The 22,925-nt window shown below is 46.7% G+C and overlaps 1 protein-coding gene across 2 annotated transcripts in view; it reads right to left on the bottom strand.

Moving 5' to 3' along the window:
* Positions 1-22,925, bottom strand: part of LOC115329281 (roquin-1) — a 66,885-nt gene that overhangs the window by 17,548 nt on the left and 26,412 nt on the right. For both annotated transcript variants that reach the window (XM_042292625.1, XM_040212418.3), the window contains exons 10-13: positions 22,465-22,577; positions 13,938-14,024; positions 11,418-11,554; positions 979-1,184 (exon numbers count right to left, since the gene is read on the bottom strand). In XM_042292625.1, the coding sequence (XP_042148559.1) occupies positions 979-1,184; positions 11,418-11,554; positions 13,938-14,024; positions 22,465-22,577 (543 nt within the window). The remainder of the gene's footprint in view (positions 1-978; positions 1,185-11,417; positions 11,555-13,937; positions 14,025-22,464; positions 22,578-22,925) is intronic.

The raw sequence follows: 22,925 nt of genomic DNA, 5'->3' as shown, positions 1-22,925 counted from the left end.
TGGGAAAGCCATGCGGGGCATCCGCCCTGTGCCCGGCAGATAACAACTTGACACCCTGTCACACGTTTTTGAAACCTGAGTCAGTGCCGGTATCTCTATTCGGGGAATTCCTATAGTGTGTATGTGCCACACGTTTAGCCAGTTGTTAAAATAACCGATGAAGAGCGACGAGAGCATAGACGCCACGCATTTCATGTGCAACACAATTGCCCTGCAATTTGCTATGCATTATTTTGTTTGCTTGAAGTGACATGCCGTTTTCCTTTTCAGTGTCCTGTAGGGAAATGCATTCTACTAAACTATCTAATTTATCTAACTGATTGTTACATGGCCAAATTTAGAATAATCATAAACACGCAATGTCGGCGTCTGTTCCGGCCGCTGGTCCCAAGTTGTCTCCGTGCAGTTTCCGTAGTCTGGGGCAGTTCTGTCCTGAATTCTCTCTACCTAGACTCCCCAGTGACCTTGCACTGTATTCTCTTATACCCCTGTGCATAGGGTTACCTCCCGGTGGCATGAACTGGTGAAATCGCGAGGCATTACGAAACCCGACAAGAGAGCGGTATCCGCGGTGCGCTGGTGGGCCACGGGGTTATTATCCAATGTTATACAACCTGAATATTGCCTGGAACTGATACAATAGTGCGGCAAGTACCGCCCACGACGCGACACCTGAATCAGGTATCGTAATCCAATGCTCTCAGGAGCCGATCGAGTCGAGCGGAGAAATGTTTTCTCAAGAGCCTCCGTATGTTGGCGCGTGCACGACCACAGTCCTATTGTTTCCTTTTTGTGTTTTGGAATCGTCGGCTATAGGGGAGCCTGGACCCTCTTTGTTCTTGTCCCTCGTTTGAAGATGTGAAACGAATCAAGATTACTATTGTTACTGTTACCACATCTCGGCCACGTTCAATGCACGGGCCGTAAGGGGTGCCAAGCGCACCGGTTGGCGACGCGTTCCACAGTGGGGGGCCTCACCCTGGGCGTAGAGGGAGGGTGCGGCCGAGGCCGACGGCAGGGGGTGGCGCAGGGCAGCCGTGGGGCTCGTCAGGTCACCCCGCTGGGAGGTCACCTGGATCGGGGCGGGACCCCGCACCAGGGACCGGGCGCAGCGGGAGATAGGCCCGTACTTGGACACCAGCGGGGGGTCGAAGGGCACGAAGGGGTCTTCCTCTGAGGGGCACCTGGAACGCAACGAGGGGAGGCGGACAAACATTAAATTGGCAACAGTCCACAACTCGCTCAATCTTAGTCCAAAGGTTTTGTAACTCGGCATTCGAAAACCAACTCGTGTACGACGTCGCTCTTTATCTGTTTACCGTTTTCTTTAAGCACCCGAGAATGGGTGACAAACATGGAGACGTTGAGACGTTTCCTTCAGCCGTCCTTTTCCTGTTCCTTCCACTTTTATTTCTTCACGTTCGTCACCCAGTCTCAGGCGTTTATAAAAAAAAAGGTAAATTTACACCAGCCCCCCTGCGCCATCACTGTCGCTCTTATCTGTGTTATCACTAGAGTTTCGTGTTTTCAGGGGGAAGGGGGGAGGTTAATTCAGGGCCTTTTTTGTTAATTTGTCTTTAGGGGGTGTAATCTTTTTTTCTCAGGTTCGGTGTTTATTGTGTAAATTGGTTATAACTAGGATTCTGTGGTTTCAGATAAAATCCGAAAAAACACTCGCCGGCAAAATGTTTTCTAAATTCATATTTATTAAAAAAAACTCATTTCAATGTCACAATAGGAAAAAATGAAAAAACATGATATTCTACAAATAAGCTTGGTTAAAGGGATACTACAACGAAATTTCGGCGCTCATTTTTTGGTCTATATGTGTTCAAAAAAGCACCATCAAATTGAACATACCAATATCTTGGTAAAAAAGTCACGAAAAGGAATTTTAAAACAAATTAAACGATTAGCAAAGAGCACCTGGTGGATGTCACTAACCCCTCGCTTGTAATGCCCGTCTAGCAACTTTGGCAGCTAGTGACGGAGGTCGTCTCGCCTCCGGCCACGACGAGAGAAGAGGGGAAGGAGGAACTCCCCTCTACCCGAGAATGCCTTTTGTGTGTCGCAGAAGTCGCTATTGTCCCCCTAAAAGATTATAGAAGATTAACCCGTCACTCAAAATTTGTACAAAAGCAGCCACTTCAGTGGCTGGAACGACTAGGCCATCCTCTCGACGTCAGCCTCGCCGTAGCTTTGCTCGTCTTGAGACGACCTACGTCACGATTGCGTTGGATGTCACGTGCTCTAAGCTGGGCCTTCTCCGAGCGCTGGACAGAGTGGGCCGTTTATAACGAAAAATACAGCCACCAGGCTCAAAATACAAATGTGCGATTGTCATTTACGGATATTGTGGATCATATTCAACCTATTTTTGAACACGACGGGAATATTTCAAATTTCGTTGAAGTATCCCTTTAAAGCACAGGGTCAGAGGTGCTAAGGAGAGGCCTCTCCAGTTTCCTTTCAATAGGCAGCCACTCGACAAAATGGGCTTCCCCATTTATCTCGCCAAGTTTCGTGCAGGACAAAGAGTCATTGTAATTATGGATCCTGACGAAAGCCATTGCACCTGTTTTCAGGTTGCACTTCTCGGAGGAAGGCAGGGTTGTGTTTTTACAATAGGGAAAGCTATGATCCCAGGAGGGAGGAAGCAGCTAAAGGTTCTATCTCGCCACCCCACCCCATGCACCAGCAGGGTGGAGCAGTGGAATGGAACGGAAAGAAAACATATTTTCCAGAGATTATGCCAAGGATTTTAGTGATTGCCAAGTATCAACATTTATTCAATATTTGTTTGCAAGTTTTGTCGTGGGGCAGTTACAGTTAAATGTCGTTAATTCGAACATGTTTAATTCGAACTTTCCGTTTATTTGAACTGACGCTGGGGTCCGGACTACACTATATGTATTTCAATCGGCAAAAACGTCCAGTAATTCGAACGCTTAAACGTTCGCGCCGGTTAATTCGAACATCCCGCGCCGCCGAGCATGCCTTCAGGAGCGGGCTAACTCACGAGGCAGCGTCTCCAATGTCTCCAGTTCCAAATAACCACGACAACCGATCACGTGGTGACCTTGGATGCTGCGATGAGCAGTGCAGTGCTCTCTTGCACGGTGACAGTGCTGTGCCGCTGCTCTTCGGCGCGTTTTCGGCGGGAGCCCGACAGTTCCGTTTCTTGCCTTGCAGTTACGCATTGCTGCGGTTCGGCGTGTTTTTGGTGGGCGCGCAACTGACATTATCTCGATTCCAAGCGTCGTGGCCAGCCGGGGCACGTACCGCCCACCAAAGGAGCTCAAGATGAAGGTAAAGATACTGTAAGAAGTTGACCAAGGCGCACTTTCCAAAACGGAAATTGTGAAGAAACACAGCATCACGAAGAGCACTCAAAGCGCCAGACACCACCCCGCGCTACTTTTCTTGCCAGGAGAATGCGGATGCCGCATTAGAGCTGGTCTCCAAACTCCAAGTGATCTTTGTTGATTCACGACTGAGGAACCGCCCACAGGAACGCATTACGGATTACTTCCCTTTGTGATCAGTGAAAATAAATGTCCTGGAACTCGTCACTCATGTGTTAGCTCAGTGCACATGCGCCGCCCAATGCAGCGCTGCACGTAAGTACTCCATTTAATGAGCTTTCGTTAATTCAAACTTTGTTTCGTTCGAACAATTTTCGGTCCCCTTCGAGTTTGAATTAACGAGATTCGACTGTACTATTACCACCGACAAGGGTGCGGATGCCCAATTCATCCAAACAAATATTATTCGACACAAGTGAGTTCTTAAGAATTTATGGCTGGTTTGTGTCCAGATAATATTTATTTTAATACTGAAGTTTGAAAAATTGCACACACAGCAAAAATTAAACTCAGAATTTCGGAGAATTAGGAATCTATTACAAATAACCTCCAATAAATACCAAATTACGAAAAAAAAACTCAGAAAAACATTTTTCTGTTTTTACGAGAAATAAACTCAGAAAACGAGGAACCCTAGTTATAACCTTAGCCAATTTATACAAAAAAACACTGAATCTGTGGAAAAAAAAAAAAACACTGAATGAAATTCTAAAAAATTCTAGTTATTACGTGTCAGTGTAGTGATGCAGACAAGTTGGTTCGTGATTACAAACTGGTAGCGGCGCGCAAAAAAATGCACAGACAAAGAGAGGAATGGATGAGTGCCTTCCCTTGTCCGTGTATCTTTTGCGTGCTGCTATCAGTCTGTAGTTATTACGTGATATGACCCGTGGGAATAACTCGGATCTACTCGGGTATGATTTGAAACAAAGCCGTCGTGTGTGCCCGAGCCTCGACACAAGGGACGACTGAAGCAAGAGTGCAAACCGTCTATAGTACTGCTGTGTTTGGTCTCAAGCTGCAAACAAGTGCAGCCCCAGACCGTCTCGACCTTTCGGCAAACCCCACATCAATTCTACATAAAGACACAGTCTACAACCCTTTTTCTTACTCTCTTTCCTAACAATCTCTCACAACTGTAGGACTTCTACATTAGCAGTCTCGATCATTAGCCTATGGGAGGGTGTGAAGACAGGCCCGCTCTATTGCAGGAGCTGAAACCAGTGGGGGAGTTGACAAGTGGTGATTTGGAGCAGCTCTTGTAGCAGGGAAAACGGCTTTTGGAGCAGAAATTTCTACTTTTGGAGCAGACGATTTGGAGCTTGCATGTCAGAAAATTTTATACAATCTCTTTCAAAGCTAGCTTGTGGAAAAAACTGCAGTTGTTAAAGTGTTGGGAGACTATTTAAAGTGTCATATTTATGGGGGATCTGGCTGCTACAAATATTTATTTATTTATTGAACAATCATACGGCAGTGATTTTGCAATGTTTTCCACATTACTGCTTTGTTCCCACATTACTGCCCCCATCAGCTAAGCACCACACAGTGTTAAAGAGCTGACTGAGGCACAGGCACATTATGCATCAAAATGTAGAGCCCTTTCACTTCACGTGAAGATAGAGGACCAGCGAAGCTGTTATCTTTACGACATCTAGGACGATGCCTGGAGGACAATGTCTAGGACGACCTCAAGGACGATGCCTTGAGGACAACGTCCAGGACAACCTCAAGGACGACATCTAGGACGACCTCAAGGACAACTTCTAGGATGACCTAGATGATGATGCCTAGAGGATAACGCCTAGGACAACCTCAGGGAAGACGTCTAGGACAGCGTCTAGGACGACCTCAAGGACGACTTCTAGGACGAACTCGAGGACAACGTCTAGGACAACCTCAAGGACGACTTCTAGGACGACCTCAGGACGACTTCTAGGACGACCTCAAGGACGACCTCGAGAACAACCTCTCGGACGACGTCTAGGACAGCCTACAGGACGACTTCTAGGACGACCTCCAGGACAACGCCTAGAGAAATTCAGCGTTTCCACTCTGGTTTTCACCAGAGTGGAAAGGCTGGAAAGGCTGCCGCCATCTATGACCGACCGCGGCAACCAGACAGCTGGCAAACTGGTTGCTGCTGTCGCTCATAGATGGTGGTAGGTGTCCGGAGTTTTGTGTCAACATTTGTTTGCTTGCAGACACAATATTGGGGAAACAAGCCCTTAACAGCTTCGCTGTAAGAATCTTATAACAGCTTCTGTATTTCTCTTTTGCCAATAATAAGATTTCAAGAATAACAAACAAAATTAACCTATTAGGAGTACCGATGACGTCTTCAATCTGTGTTTGACATAAAAATATGCTTTTCACTTTGTAAGGTTTGTATCACGCCGGTCTCGCTTGTATTCTATCTGCTACTGTTCATAGAGCAGCTAAGCAAAACAGATACAGTAGAACGTCGATAATTCTATACTTCGCAAAATTTCCAGTCGGATAATATGAGCGCTTTGCGCGTGCCTACCTGGTTAATTCGCCGATTTGGTCTGACAGGTTAAATTTTTAGTTGCTAGGTGCCGCCAGTTAGCATCCGGATTCGGCAGCAAAAATAAACATGGCGCACGTCTTTGCTGCTCTGTTTCTTGTTTGCTGGTCCGTGCGCTCAGTAGTCCATTTGTTTTTTCGAGCTTGGGCAGGCATTGGGGCAGGCTGCCACTCTCGCCTCACGTGAAGTTTATGATCAGTATCAGTGATCGGTATTCTTGTTGCTGCGCTGCTGTGGTCACTGTGCCACCGAACACTGTTGTGTGTTTGTCGTGTTCGGTGTCACTGCACCACCAAACATGACATCCATGTCGAAGCCAATGGACCGAGGTGTTATTCTTCATACGCAGAAGATCTAATGCCACCACCTGAAGCGGATGTTGCTCTGCTAGAACAATGGCAGGGGCTATTTCATCCATCTTCCCGAGGTTATATGCCTGGTCGTGAATGCATGGAAACAGGTGAAGGTGGAAGTCATCCAGAGGTGCTTCAAACACGCTGGATTTTCGAAGGAACGACAGGCCGTAGAGCAGGATGATACTGGGGATACTGCCAGTGCTAGTGCCAGTATTGTTTCTGGGACTGATGATGAGGAAAAGGAGCTTTGCTCCCGCATCAAGGACAGGGACAACGAGTCGGTTGGCATGAGGTTCACAGACTACTTAAACATGGGTGAGAAAAAGCAAACCTGCTACGCGGACCTTGAGAGCGAGATCACTGACAGTGTGACGGCAGAGATTGATGACGATGATGAGCCGCCTCGGGTCCCACTCTAGGGGAAGTTATACAGTCGCTGAATGTCGTACGCAGCTTTGTGGAATGTAACGGAGATGATTTTGAGATGTTGCACCTAGTTAGACTTCTTGAAGATATGATAGTCGGCGCCGCTAATTACAGGGCGCAGCAGTCCCATATCGATGACTACTTGAGTGACATTCCCTCGTATTGACTACTCGTTTTGAATAAAATGTTTCCTTCAAGATTCAAAGCTTTACGCACAATTTTTGTCGTTTTCTTTCATTTTTAGATAATTCGCAAATCCGGTTAATTCACATATTTTTCGCTGTCCGACCGACTTCGAATTAATGAGGTTCTACTGTAGTTACTCTAACCGATCACAATTAATAGCGCTAGGTATTCATTGCGATCGATATGAGCATCGTTGGCACAAAAACTGATAACTCTTCATTAGGCATGTGCAAATAATGGATTTTGCGTTCGAAGCAAATTCAAAATGAATAGTAGTTTCAGCCAAATATTTTTAATTAAAAATAAAATAGTTGCTACGCTTTTCTCCACGCCTTTCACTACCATTACACCATACTTCAACGAAAATTCAACTGAACTTGCAAAGGTTGTTCCCAAGCTTCTAATTGCCCACTTTGAGCTCTGTTAAATTTAATTTAGATATACTTTTATATTGTGACCTCAGGAAGTAAAATACCTACACTGGGATATCAAATAAACGACAAATTTTATGTGAAATGAAACCTATAAAGGAGCCTAGCCATACCTAATTGAGGAGATTTATAAACCTTCTCGCTATATGCAAATGTTTTCTTCGACTCTGAATTTAAAAAAAAGAACCAAGCATAAATAATGAACACAGGTTGTTAGACAGAGTAAGACACAGGTTGGTAGGTTGCATAATAGCCACAGGTAAATTTTTGAAGATTTTACTGCAATGTAAATTTTAACAATCAATTGTTGTCACTCTTTTTAATACATTAGGCACGCACGTGCACCAGATTACTTTGAAGGTGTGTTTTTCGCCTAAGTGTGCGGCTCCGCTGTGGCGAAGAGAGTCGCGAGATTGCGGTGTCAGCTCCATAGGGTACTGCTTCTCCGCAATGCACCTGTACCTCAGGAGAAGCGCACTATAGGGAGCTAAACGTTTCGATCAAATTTCGAAAAATATGTATATTGCAGTTCATTTTAAAGCGATTATCAAAGTGCTTATTATTTGACACTACTATTTGAAAATGTGAATATTCGCACAACCCTACTCTTTGCACATAGTAGTTATGCATCCGAAAAAACAACAACTGGGCTTTTTTCATTTTCAGTGGCATCGCCAACCATACCACGTGCAAGACACTTTCACATTCTTTTTCGTGAACAGCTCCCTTTTGGCACAGACATGCTGCACCAATGCGACCTTTGGAGCAGCATGTAGCAGGTTAGTTATGGCGCAGTTGGGCGCAAATGGCGCGGCAGTTCCATTACTGTGAAACACACTGCAGAGTGCGCAGTGAGGCTCGGATCAAATCAAGTTGCAAAAGTTAGCCGTTTGGCAGGGGCAGGGGAACCTGTGACTTGACATAAGAGCATTTTTTTTTTAACCTGAAATGTTCTCTGGCTAGTTGCTCAGCATTTCATGAAACCCAAAAGGATGAAGCGACCGCAAAGCTCACTGCCGATTGGCTGATGGGGAAGAAAGGAGGAATGAAGGAAGCCCGATGCTGATTGGCTAACAGGAGAGGTCACATGGCTAGAGGTGGTTGAGAAGATAGACCACCTGTGCACCGACGAAGGTAGCTTGACGCTCTAACGGGAGGAGGTCACGTGGCTAGGAGTGGGTGAGGAGGAGGTGTTCACATGATTGAGCGAGGGCGCACTAACGGGAGAGTGATTAGCGCTATCGCGCCGTTCCAGGAACTGCCATAAGTGGGTATTGTACGCATTAAGGGGGGACATGGCCTCGGAATTCAAAATTTTCAGAAAAAACTTTTTTTCAAAAATAATATGTTTGTGCTTATTAACTTCCAAAGAATGGTTTCAGAAACTTTCATTTATAAACATGCAGGATTTATCTCACAATGAATTATTTTCGACATGTCGGCAGCCCTCCAAGTCAGCAGGGAGCAAGTTTTTTGCATGTTTATTTAGCACTGCTTTATACTCGTTTAACATAGCCAGAACATCTCACCCTCATTGGAAGCGCCATTTACTCTGGATTTAGCCCGTAGAAGCCTTTCAAGTTTAAAAGTATCAATGGCCAGGAGAACACCTTATATCCAAACTGAAAAAAATTGTGAAAATTTGGTATGAGCAATCTTATTAGTTGAGACCTAAAACGGGATTTACGATTGGTCCTGCCCGGTGATGTGATATTGTGCCATCTTCAGTAACACCCTTTCACAGTATCTTCCACTCTAGATCATATTTCTGCTCTGCTGCTCTTCCTTAGTATTATTTGCCTCTTAGTTCTTGTCATTTTATCTGTCAAGAAATGCCTGCTACGAAAGTTAGCTTGCCTACAAACGACGCAAATTGGTAGCTATAGCCAGGGGAACAATAAAGTGTCAAAGAGGAAGGTTCTAACAATGCGCCAGGTGAATTTTGCTACCTCAGACCCACAGAAAAGAAAGAAAACAAAAGTTGAAACTTCAAATGCATTTTTCTCAGTTTCACTTTTTGGCAGGAAATGTGGTATGAGGAATTGTATCATTGGACATTTTGAAAGTGTAAAGATTTCATTCAGTGTTGTCCTTGACTGAAATTTCCTGAGGAACAAGTTAAGGTACTCATATTCTGAAAAAGCTAAATTCTTCAAGAAAAAAACTGAATATTTTAAAACTCAGAAATTTGTTAAAATTGTTTGCTCTTTTTGAGCGTTGTTGTTTTTCTGTAGAATTGCATTTTCTACAATTAATTTTTACCTTAACTTGCACTATGGGTATTGTACTTCACATTAAACCAAACATTTTGTGGATTGCAATTATTATTTTGCTTAAATACATTTCCTAATAAAGTAACTTTTTTCTGGAGTTTGTTAAGCATAGTATGTTGTAGAGTTGGCCGATAAGACTGAAACTTTAGATGTCATCAATCTTAATGGGGTTCATTTCACCCTGAAAGTTTGAATCAATTTGAGACATTGGTTCAAAAGTTGACCCTCCCAGGCCATGTACCCCCTTAAGTAATCTCACTAAGAGTGCCGTGAACATAGGCGTCTAGCTGTGCGGAACCTCAGCGATGAACAGCATGAGCAAAGATCTTAGACACCAGAGTTTGAACACTAGAAACCAATCCCACGCTACACGGACTAACATCAACGTACTTGGCTATCAAGTGTAACCGCTGAGCGATTGAGCCAGAATGTTTCACATATGCAAATTTGCCACACAGTTTTTTTGTTTTCTTTTTGTCTTTTGGCTTTTTACATTAGAATCTGAGAAGCCCTCAGCCCTGATAGCATTTTTTTAAAGGCAAATATGGCTTCCCCTAATTTTGTGCAATTCACCGGCTCCAAAACTATAGTTATCTTGTTGCCATTTTTCAAAGTTTCACTAAAAAAAAAAAAGTGTGAAATATCTTTCTAGGGTGGCAGCGAAATGGCGACGAAGCAAGACAGCAACTTCCATGGTGGGTTTGAATCGAATAGTGCCGCTTCATTCACGGCCGTTGCAGCATAAGCTAAGTCATGACAACTGGTTCTCTTGATGCTGGAGATGACAGCTTTATTCAATTTGAACCATCGTTTGCGTAGCATGACGTGGCACGTTATGACGCGGCACGCCATGTGAGCACGCAAGGCGGATGCACTAAGCTGGCGCGTATTATCACCTCCAGCGGGGAAGCTATGGATAAAGCTCACTTGGGTTTCGAGTCTTCTGGCCGGCTACTTCTTTCCTTACGTGCGTACACGCGGCTAGCACCGGGCTAGTTGCGTCAGTTTGCATGCCCCTAACTCTAACCTTGTGGAGCCTTTGGACACTGCAGCCATTTTTCCGCGTCCAAACCACGTTGAAAGTTCACCAGCTTCTGCCGACACGCCAGACGGAAAACGCAAAAAGGCTTCTTCGTCGTCCAGCCCGCTAAAAACAGTTTGATTGGGGCAAAGCAGTACCACAATGATCTTCTGACACCGCAGCCACCACCGGTGCACGAGGGTGCCCGTGCAGCTCCGGGCACCAATATGGCAGCCCCCTTCAGCAGGTGTCATGTAAGCGGATGTCACGTGACGCAAATGAACGAACGAACATTGCACCGGCATTGGACGGTGGAAGAAAAGAGTGCCGGTACCTTGAGCACGGTGTTTCGGTGACTCTATGTTTAACCGAGGCAACGTGGTACACCGGGAATGCGTCTTTAACCGGTGCCGTTACCGTCCTTCCCAAACAATAGATGGATCGAAAGTTGTTTCGACATGGCAACAAACGAGGCCACAAAGCCGGCATATTTCACTGTCGGACATTGCAATCCTAGCTGTCGGTTCAAGAAATGCCAGCAAGAAAGGCGAGCACGCGCGGAACTCGCCGTCGTCGTGGCGTCCCAGCCTTCGACTGCCAAAGCTTCCGCGAACTGTCCAAAAGCAGAGCGGCCTACATAGGACGGGTGTCTGCCACACCCCCTGCCACCGCTCCGACTCTGCCAGGGCCGTGGCAGGCAATGGCGCGACACTTTTACGATGTCTCGAGACGGAAGTTGAGAGACTAGGAACGGGGACGCAGCAGTAGGAGACATATTTTGGGCACCAGAGTGTCGATCCGGTACACTTACGGATGGCAGGGCTCCTCTCCGTTGTTCGTGTCCGGGCTCACTTCCAAAGGGGTGACGGCCACCGGGGCAGGGGAGGATGCCCCGGCAGCGGCATGCTCGAACAGGGCGGCAGACGTCCAGGGCGAGAAGGCCGGCACCTGCAAGCGAGGGAGGACACTCATTCGCCCGTCCGGCGGCAACCAACTCTAATCGACCACCTTAATACCGCAATACCCTGAGAGATCGCCCAGCTAAAATCGAGAGCAAATCGGGTGAAGACAAGGCGTAGGCTAACTTTCGGTGCACAATCGAGAAAAGCCAAAAAAATGCTATTTTTAGGTGACGCGTCCCTACCGAACTTGTTGCCGTGGTGAGGGGCAATGAAGCAAAGATGGCTGTACTTCCCAGTCAGCAATGTTGGTCATTGATCCAAACGCTCTGATTACTAGCAATGTGTCCCGGAAAATCCTGGGAGACATTGCTGCTAGTATTCCACATTCGACTGCAGAGCGCGGAGAATCATGGAGCCATTCTGATGTACGCTCGGGCCGACTCGGATGCGTCGCACATCCTGGAAGCGGCACGATCCATTCTCTCCTTTTATTGTGAGTTGAGAAGACACGAAAACTAAAACGAATGCAAAACAAGGTGCTCTGCTTTCCTTCTACCTTTTTTTTACATTCCGAAATAGCAAAATGTTAAACCAGAGTGAGCTTTGTCTTCTATTCTCGAGCGGTCTTTCTGGTGCTTTGCGCCAGATGGTCGTAATGCGTCGAGCAGACGGTGGGGGTGCCACATATTTCCGGAATGGTCTATTTGCTTCGGTCTTAGCCCAAAACACCACATTTATCTGAATCTAAAGTAACCTCGAACCCAACAAGACCCCTCCGGTGTCAACGACCAATATTGGAGGGAAACGCCTAAAATGCGTAGCACTTGTAATGCTTGCCCTTAGCACTTTTATGTCCCAGCCAGGGATGTAGCCTCATTAGAGCTTGCAGCATGAAACATGCAACGGGCAACTGCTCCTGAAGCAGAGAATTTCCTCGGCATGCACTTGTGGGCAGTAAAGCGGACTCCACATACTATAAAGGCCCTTGCTTTTGGGCTTTGTGTACCGCCAAAGGGGTGCAGAAGCGACAAGGGCGGGCTAAACAAAGCCAAGCGGGAGGACCGAGGGACGCGGCTGCAGAACAAGAGCACTGAGCCCAGCGCCAACAGGAAATTAGTTGCCATTACACAGCGGCCGTCTGCCAGTTCTAGAGCTAGTTCATGGGTGTTTGGCGGACCACGTAAGGTGTGCGCAGACTAAAGGTGTTCCAAATGCTACTGTGCGTTTAGAACGCCTTTGGAAAATGGCCTAAAGGACGGCTAATTTTGTGAATGCATGCTGCCCGGTGACATGGCTGCACCGAGAGGCGACAGCAAGTAGAAGCTCGGAAGTGTCGGTGCTTTGCGAATACAGTAAACTCTCGATTGAGCGAACTTCAAGGGACCCAAGGAAATAGTTCACTTGACTGAAAGTTCGCTAAACTGAATATTTATACACTAGAATAGGGAACAGCATAGTGCACAGCATACATCAATTCAGAAGTGTCAAATGCAATTTACGAAGTCATGTATATCGATATATACAAAGTGCATAACAGTTATGTTGCTGCCTTTCTCATTTTGAAAAACAATCTGTAATTTTCATTTGCACCGGTGCTCTTAAGGCGCATGAAGTAACAAAGCTGTCCAGAGAGTCTATGTTTTTTCGCACTTCCTCTGGCACAGCTTGTTGCTGTGACGAAGCCAGCCGTACCGCAACGGCATTGTACACTGGCTCGAAATACCTCGTGCAGAGTCGTTTCCCGTTGGAATTGAATGTAGTTTCTCCTTCAAGCTTCGACTTTTGCTTCATTATTGCTGACAACGTCGATGGGGAGATCCCATAGTCCTTCACAACATCCACTTGCCTTTGACCATCGTCCAGACGCTGAAGGATTTTGAGCTTGTCTGATAGTGACAACCGCTTCCGTTTTGTCGTACTCATGCGTGGCCGCGCAAACTGCCGTCCTGACCTTGTTACTCAAAACTAAGATGGCCGAACGGAACCGATAGCAAAGATGCCCAACGCCAGCATTTCTGCAGTGCTGGCAGCGGGCATCGGCTACGCCAGCACTGCGGAGCACAAAACTTCGTTGAACTGATTGCAAAAATAATCCTGGGTCCGGCGATCAAGTTTGTTCGCTGTTCCCAAATTCACTAATTCGTTTAACTAAAACATTTTTGTATAAAATGCATAGGAAAACCGCAGGGGATTTCTTTAAAGTTTGTTATTCTGAAATATTTGTTAAACCGACATCCGCTCAAGTGAGAGTTTACTGCAATCAAGGAGGCCGGTGACGCCTTTCTCTGCTAGTGCGTCGGTGCTTTCCTAGAGGGCCTTTTCCCACATGCTTCAATAATCGGTCGGGTGTTTTTCGAATATGGCCGACGGGGCCATTTCGCTTCCTTCACCGGGCCGCAGCACTTTCAGCGAGTTTGTGGCAGGCTCACCTTCTGCAGCTCTTGAGGCTCTCCCAGCTTGGCCATGATCTCTTGCTTGCGCTGCTGCAGCTCTGCCAGGCTCTGGCTCGCTATGTCCTGAAACAAGAGAGGGCGGGAGTCTTGCGAGGCCTTCAAGGCACAAACCCCCCCCCCCCCCCCTCGCCCGGAAAGATACAAAAGGAGGACTTTTTTTCAGAAAAAAAAAGGCATTACTTCCCGAGACGCATCTACCATCAGATACGAAGCGAGCGCACGGGCAAAAGTTGGAGATAATCCCGAAAAAAGGGAGATGACTACTCGTTAGGTTTGAGAGCAGAAAACCAGAAGGGGCACATGGTAGAGTAGGCCCTTGCTTGATTCGATGGAATGCTTTGTTGGCATAAGGGTTTGGCAGAAACCTCAACTTTTAAAGCAGCCGTGCCACTCTCCTGAAGCCTGCTTTGCACGGGTACTCTCGCATAGAGTTTCGCCACTTTGCACAGTCTTCTCGGTGGAGCAGTTGACGCAAAGTAGCCCCTTGGTCAGCTCGGTGGGCTCACAAGTTTGCTGGGGTGGGCGTTTTATACGCCCTTTGCTTGTATTTCAAATGTTTCAAAAGCAGAAGGTGGGGCTTATTGCAACGGCGGTGCACGTTCGGTACTTTATGGTGCATTCCAACTTGCAGCCACTTAAAATCCAGGAAGCACGAGAATTCAAGGTTGTGTTTGTTTCAGAAATAAAATATAATGCACAGACTATTTTCCCTGTATTCTGATAACTTGCGAGGGTGTAAGACTTTCCAAAAGCTTCATAAAAAGGACCTATAAAAACATTTGGTTAATTAAGTAAAAGTTCACTCACTTGAGCTGAGTATCCAGGAGCTCATTGTGAGAAACCAAAATAAACATTGGGCATTCAAGAAATACTATAAAGACTAGGCACGTGCCAACAGTAAATTCTGAGCTCAAAGCGCACGTGGTTTTGGACAAAAATTTTCTAATCAAATAGTTTCTCCAAGCCTTTCACTGCAGTGCACGAGGCTTAAACAAAAATTCAACTGAACCCCTAAAGGTTGTAAGGTACGTTGTTGGGCTAGTTGGTTCATCTTAGTAAAACATATAAAATAGCGCAACAGAAACAAGGACAAGAAGTAAACAGGACAGGCGCTAGCGCCTGTCCTGTTTACTTCTTGTCCTTGTTTCTGTTGCGCTATTTTATATGTTCCCTAAAGGTTGCTCCCAGCCTTCCACTTGAGCACTTCTAAGCTCAGTTAATTTTAATATTACTATTTAAAGTGTCGCATGTAATCGACAAATTTGTTGCCACTATCCTAATCAAGGAGATTTATAAATCGGCTTTCTAAATGAAAATATATTTTTTTCAATAAAAAAAAAATAATGAATGGGGATTGTCAAGACATTGCTGCCTAACATATACTCTTGCATAATCCTGGCAGGTAGGCCCTGTTGAGTGTGCTTCTCACAGGGCACTTGTTAACTGCGGGGAAGCAATACAGTGTAGACCGCATATAACGTATGTCTCGGGAGTCGCGAAAATCCGCACTATAAGCGGTACCGCACTATAACCAAAACATCAATTTTTGAGGCCAAAATACATGCCATGAGACAACTTACCTTTGTAAAAGAATTTATTTTATGTTAGATGAAAAAATAAGCTTAGTTTGAGGAAAGTCTTTATTTCAATAGACTAGTACAGTTATGTCTCAAGTGCGTCACACATTTTAAAAGAAATTAGCGGCTTTTGCCTGGCGCAGCCTTTTAATGGCGTCGCGGGTTGCGGACGGACGTTGCGAGCGTTCAGGATTGCTAACCCTAATCACTTTTCTCCGGAGATGAAAACGCGTGAAAATTTGTATCCTTCATACGCTACGCGCCAGTAATACCTTGAACTTGAGCACACGCATGAATTGCGCCAAATAAGAAATCCGGGCGATGTTCGAGGACACAAATGCTTAGAAATCACCACTGTAGTCGAAGTAAACAAACACGACGACACGGGCGTTTTTGCCGTCTTGAGAGCGCCGCCACGACATCGCCGCACGAGTAGGTGGATCTTCCCTTCTAGTACGTGCTGGGTTATCATAGCGACACACAACGAAAATTCACAGTCAAGGATAGCGCTTTTACGCAGAACGATGAGATGCACGCCGTCTACGACGACGATCACAACCAACGCCATGTTTGCGGAATAGAAGCAGCCGGCCTGGCGGCCTGGCCGGCCCGCGACCGGCATGCATGATACAACGCGCGCGAACACTTGTCCTCGACCTGCGATTGGTCTGTCGTTGCGGTTGTTTGTTTCTCTGTTTCCAACGCAGCGGAGGGACGCACGCACGTGAACGACTCGTGCGTGCGTCCCTCCGTCACTATGGCAACTGAAGCCTCCCTCTTCGTTTCTTCCCGCGTTTTCGAGCAACCTCCTTGCCCCGCGAGTGCAGTTTGCGGCTCGCGCCGTCAGCTTGCGTCAGCGTCGTTATCTGGTGTCGCACAGCGAAGCGAGCTCGCTGCTCCGGTCGTCGGCGCGGCTGGCGGGCTGCGCCAGAAACCGCACTATAACCGGTACTTCCCTTCGCGCGCCTGCATTTTAAGCGGTATGTAATTACATGGAGTTCTATGGGAGGTGAACTGGTGGTTTAAAAAAACCGCGTTATACCCGGTCCTGCACTATAAGCGGTTACGTTGTAAGTGGTCTATACTGTATCCAGGAAACCCGCAAGCTCCGCAGGTATTGCTTCCCCGCAATGCACAAGTGCTCGGTGAGAAGCGCACTCACAAGGCTAACCCATCGCTACCTACAGATAAGAAATTATGAACATCCCAGTTTATTTCTAAGTGAATGTCAAATTGTATTTTATTCGAAACTAGTATTCGAACATAAGAATGCTCCAATATACTCTTGGCATGTGCTTGCGGCAGCAGTGCCTACACAGCCTGTTTAAGCGCACTCTTTCTTCCATTTAACTCCGTGCGCAATATGAAACAATGCAGACGTCGACATCCAAAAGAGTGGCCGATTCTATTACTTCCTCTCAAATAGTCGGCCCCGGAAGTGCAGATGTTCCTGCACTGAAAATCTTTCAGCCGTGTGGCAACGGTGTGTCCTACTTCCACAAAATATCCAACATGAAGACTCCTTTTAGTTCTGCTCACAAGCACAACTGTTTTGTATTTATATTGTGAACATCCTTATTACTATAGCATGGTTATTATAAATAAAGGGATACTGCAACGAAATTCTAGCGCCTATTTCACTGTCTAAATGTCATCTATGTTCTGGCCACACCACTTTTGCTCGAAAAGACATTGAAACATTATTAAAAAAGGACTAAGCCAAACACTGTTGTGTCCCCATGCACTTAAAAACAGCGCCACTCCGCAGAAGTATGGCAACAAGCTGCGTGTTCGCAAGCCCCGTTGAACCGGATTTCCCTTCTCTCCCGGCCTATGCAACTCTTGCAGGGAACGGGGAGGGGCAACCAAAAGCGGTCAGGTTGTAATGCATCGATGACGACAAATGGCATAGTTCATAACCACGCCAGCCCCCAAGCAGCTTTGCCCGTGCTAGACTACGTGATGTCACGTCTGTGACGTCACTTACGAGTGTGATGCGTTGCACTCTTCAATGGCTGATCATCGAGCGCTCGCTGGAATTAGTCCTTTGGAACGAAAAATTAAAAATAAAGCCATTCAAAATACAAGCGTGCGATTATCACGAGCAGATTGAGTTGATCATGTTTAACTTATTTCTGAATGTGAGGTTTCGATTCAGTATGCTTTTATATTAACTTTTGACCAGGCTGATTTTTAACCCTTTGAGGACGGGTTTGTTTTCCTACCTGCACGCCGAACGCGAATGTTAATCTCAGTAACTCTGTAGCATGCTCTGTGAAGAATATTTATTTATAAAAGACACCCTATTTTATGGGCAAAGAGTTGATTTGTGCCTCCAACCTAGTACATTTTTCTCGCACTGTACTTTTCGAAACACGGTGCTATGCAGTGGCACCTCGACCTCGCACCCCGAGGTCGTTCTTTTGAGCAGCTTTATCCGGCCTTTATTCATTCGGAATTGCAACTTCCTTGTTTTCACAGTCGTCGAATACCAAGTTCATTAGTAAATCCTAGATCTCAGTGTTGCTCATGAAGTGCTAGGTTGAGCGACAGATTTGTCATTCTGTAACAACCAAGGAGCACACCAAAACTAAAATTGCCCAAACAAAAAAAATTACAAGCCATCAAAAAGTGACATTACAAAAGTTGTTTTCACTGTTTGCTCATGCACCCCACTACACATAAAAAAAAAATTGACAGCCCAGTTGAGAGGGGCGCAGAGCAAACTGAAACCACACAAGAATGTGCCCGAGCACATTTGGGCAGGACACTCAAAGGGTTACGGGGGGACGCCGGCCTTCAAAACTGAAAAATCGCGAAAAAGTCAATTTTTTGAAAACCATATTTTCAGGTTGTATATCTCCTAATCTACCTTCTCTGTAATTATACCCACTAAAATCACCGGGAAAATATTAAAAATAAAATATTTACAAGGCTTGAGTAGCTTTCAAGTGGCAGTCAAGCGCCAAAATCAACCAAAAGTTTGCGCTATCGGCGCTCCCGTCCTATTCGGCCGACGGCCGCCATTTTTATCTTGTTTTGAACGTCTGTTCTTTCTCGTCCTTCTCCCGATTTTCAAAATGGAGTCAACCTTATGGTTTTCACGCGGTCGGCGTTTTGCCATGTCACAATTGCACAACGTGATTGGACAAAGCGCGCGCTCCCGAAGCGAGCGGGGGAGCACGTGGCTACTATTGGCCGCGGCGCGCGTCCTCCTCTTTGTTTTCTCCCGTCGCTGCCAGTCGCATCGTCTGCTACGGCAGTGGTCTCCTTGCTTGCCCCCCGTATTGTCAGCTCCGCTTCACTTTTCGCCTTCTTTACGATCGTTCCCGCTGAACTTTGAGCAGTTTCTCGTTGCTTGCCCATCTATTTCCTAACCGCACACGATGCGTAAAACGAAATACAAGACGGTGCACGCGTTCGGTGTGCGAAAGCGCTCCATGAAGCTAATCAGGATGGCGAAGTTGAAAGTTGCCGCAGAGCGTGCCGCCAATGCTCATCACGTTGACGCTTCCAGTAATGGATCTTCCGTGCCCTCTGCTGTCGCCGCCAAGGAAGAAGCTGTCGCGGCAGGTATGCGTGATGTCCCGAGCACATCGACCGCTGCAGTTTCTTCCAAGAGTGCAGGCTCCAGCGCTCGGCTGGCGCCCACTGCGAGTCGGAGTGCATCGTCCAGCGTCCATCTCGTGACCGGTTTTCTGACGCGCAACGAAATCGAAGTTGCCGCAAAGCATCGCGAGACTGTTCAAGCCGAACTTGGCGCTATGCCAGCGACCCAAAGGATGCCTCAAGCCATGCAGCCCGATCCCACACCTGCCACTGCTACGTGCGAAGGTGGGAAATTTTGCCTCATTCAGATAGACATTTTGAGCAACCTGCTCTTCTGCACGGTGTGCAAACATTGCTTGGGGACTGGATCGACTGTACAAGAGGGCACCAAGCTGGGACTGGCCACAAAACTCGAGGTCATATGCACACTTTGTGGCGTTGTTGCAAGTTCCTGGAGTTCACCACGCCAACAGGACTCGATGGCCTTCAAAGTCAACATCCGATCCATAATGGCTATAAAGCAGATTGGAAAGGGGCACAAAGCTCTCAACGATTTTTGGGCTGTCGTGAATGTCTCCCACAGAGGCCTCCACCACAAGACGTTCCAGGAGCACCTGAAGAAGACCTTCAGAGAGCAAGAGGCCCTGTGCATAGACAAGTCTTATGTCGATTCAGCCGCTGCTGTGAAGACAGCCTGCAAAAAGATGGATGCAAGCTTCTACAAGGACATCACTATGGTGTACGATGGAACATGGCACAAGCGTGGGTACACGTCCCACATCGGCGTTCGATCAGTGATCGAGTACCATACAGGCCTCATCTTGGACGCTGTTGTTCTATCCAACCTGTGCCTAGGATGCCAGATAGGACCGAAGCCTGGAGATGAAGCATACAGCAGCTGGCGCATGCATCACGTCTGCCAGAAAAACACAGACGCCAAATCTGGAAGTATGGAGGTCGACCCAGCCCTGATGCTTTTCAACCGGTCTCTCTCGAAGCACAATTTGCGTTACACGACACTCATCTCCGATGGGGACAGCAGGACCTTCTCTGCACTCGTGGAAGAGAATGTCTATGGGCTAGTGCCTATCGTGAAGGAGGAGTGCCTCAATCACGTTCAGAAGAGGACGGGGACGGCACTGCGCAACATCGTACAAAAGAGCGACAAGCCGTTGAGTGGCAAGGGAAGGCTGGCAAAGGCTCTCATCGACAAGCTAACTGACCACTATGGCTGGGCCCTACGAAACAATTCGAAGGATGTGGCTGCGATGCAGCATGCAGTAATGGCCACATACCATCAAGTCACGTCGACTGACCAGGAACCCCACCATGAAGTTGGCCCGGAGGAAACTCAACCCTGGTGCTGGCATAGAGCTGCCAAGGCAAAGGGCAAGCCACAGCCCCAGCATAAGCACAAGCTCCCAGACTACGTCGCTGCAGCTATGCTGTCCGTCTACCAACATTTATCACAGATTTCTCTTCTCCAACGCTGCTTGAAGGCAAAGACACAGAATGCATCTGAGTCTTTCCACTCTGTTCTGTGGTCCCTGATGCCCAAGGAGCAGCATGCATCGCTGATTGCTGTTGAAACGGCACTGCATGAAGCACTACTCAGATTCAACGCCGGATGCTACAAGGCTACAACAGAGATCTCGGTCTCAGTGGGGCTCCAGCCAGCCCATCTAGCCCTCCAGCGAGCTGCCGAGAAAGATGTCCAGTGCATGCACAAGGCCAGCAAACAACAGCAAGAGAAGACAGAGAGGCAGAACAAGAAGAAAGAGCACAATGACACTTCCAGCTACTCTGCAGGGTCATTCTAATGCAGAAAGTTTGTCTAAATTTCAACCGCCATTAGCTCAAAATGGATTTTTTGTCTCTGACGTGGCTGCTCATCCCAGTGATATCTCAGGAACTGCTTATCCGATTTGCGTGCTGTCTTTTGTATTTTGTTCCTAAATAACTTTGTGAGGGCATGACAATCTTGTTTTTTTCAAAAGTTGAACTAGAAATTTTTAATAAATAAAAAAAAAATTATGAATGTGTGTTTAATCGAAAACTGAAACTGCAACATTGTGCTAAAATTTGTCTGCAAAGGAATTTAGAAAAAGGGCTCTGTTTTGCCCTGGAGTACCTATCCAGCGGTCACCATGACGAATTTCACACTGCCACTGCCTTTTGCAGATTCTCTAGGACGGGGATAAGGGACACACATAACCCATCTTGATAAACTCTTATAACTTGAGAATGAATGATCACAGTCTCATGAAACTTTGCAGTTAGTCTTACGTTATGGATATGAACATGCCCTAAAATTTTCATTCTGGTATCTCTAGAATTAAGAAAGTTCATTCTTCGTCCCCACCTCCCACCTTAAGATAGACTAGTATGTATCAATTGATACTTCCCCCTGTGTTAGGCCATTCAAGGGAATGGATTAAAAAATTTGTTAGCAATAACAAAATTGGTTTCATTAGCGGTGTACAATATCTTGGCAACTTATATAGTTCGCTTGCCTCCTCGCATAATGAACATATTGAACGCACCCCCCAAAAACGGGTACCAATGTTTGGACTTTTTTTTTCCCCTCGCGTAATGAACGCACTTCTAATTTTCGGTTCCACAAGTATTGAATTGTGTCCAATTTAGCTAGCCACAGAGTCAATTTTCTTTTGCCGCCACGCGGTCAGGCCAAGTTAGGTAAGCCAAGCCAAGCCCCTCTCGTAATGGCTGCAAGTGGCCACAAGTGCGTAGTTGCAGAAGTGATCAACTGTGAAACTGAGCAGCGCACACACTTGATGGAGCTTGGGTCGAGAAATTGCCCAGCCCCGGACATTTTTCGCCTATCGAGTGGATGTCAACAAACACGCCGTCGTCTGTGGTCCGCTTTCAGACAGCAAATATGAAAGTCGTTAGGCCTAAGAACAGCCGCATAGTTCCCCGTGCTGAGTGAGCTTCGTAAGGCACTTTTTCTTTGACAAAAGGCACTGAAAAAGGTTTGCAATTTATAGAGCATGATTACTGTAGCGTGCCCACGACCAGCTATGGACGCGCCTCCATCAGTAGAGATGTGCCGCAGTACCCTGCCATGTCATAGTGGCACCTAAAACGACATTTGCGCTAAATGTGTAAATGCCAAATTTTTACCACGAAAATTGACCCCAAATATGGGTAAATTTTTCGGAAAAAAAAAAAGTGTGTTCATTATGACAGTAAATACGGTATCTTGGAAGCACGAGTCACACAACGCAAAAAGAACCCATCGGATTAAAAAAAAAAATTGGCCCCTCAATTAAGTTTTTTGAATGGAAGCTCTGAATAACCGCACGCCACAGACTCCGTACGACAGCAGGCGGCTTCGGTGCGAGCCTGGAAGTCACCTGGTTCTGCTGCTGCCTCTTCTTCGCCTCCTGCAGGGCCTGAGGGGGCTCCCCATTGGTCGGCGGATGGAACGCCGCACTCTCCGGGTTCAGGGCCCTACCTGGGACGGTCCCTGCACACGCCAAAGACGCCACTCCGTTGCCGATCGTCTGGACGCCCTAAATAAGCTGGCTGTTTGCAGGAAGCTTCCATTACCTGCCGCTCAGTGTCGCAAGCATCGGACCAAGCTAGCCTAATGCTTCCTAGCACAAGGTTGTGCGAACGTCTCCACACGAATTCATTCTAAAAAGATGCAGGGGCTGAAGGAACCAAAGGCTGAAGCAATCAGAGGCCCAAGCAATCACAGTGAATGGGGTTTGCAAGTGCTTATGGCCAAGACAATTAGGAGGTGGCACCACTGAATGAAGCAAAAGCTGCCTTTGATTGATGACAACCTGGAGACATCCATTATAGTAAACGA

Source organism: Ixodes scapularis, unplaced genomic scaffold, assembly GCF_016920785.2.
Source record: "Ixodes scapularis isolate PalLabHiFi unplaced genomic scaffold, ASM1692078v2 PGA_scaffold3__209_contigs__length_174095766, whole genome shotgun sequence".
Taxonomy (NCBI): Eukaryota; Metazoa; Arthropoda; class Arachnida; order Ixodida; family Ixodidae; genus Ixodes; species Ixodes scapularis.
The sequence above is the reverse complement of the archived record's forward strand: the minus strand, read 5'-3'. Positions and strand labels throughout refer to the sequence as shown.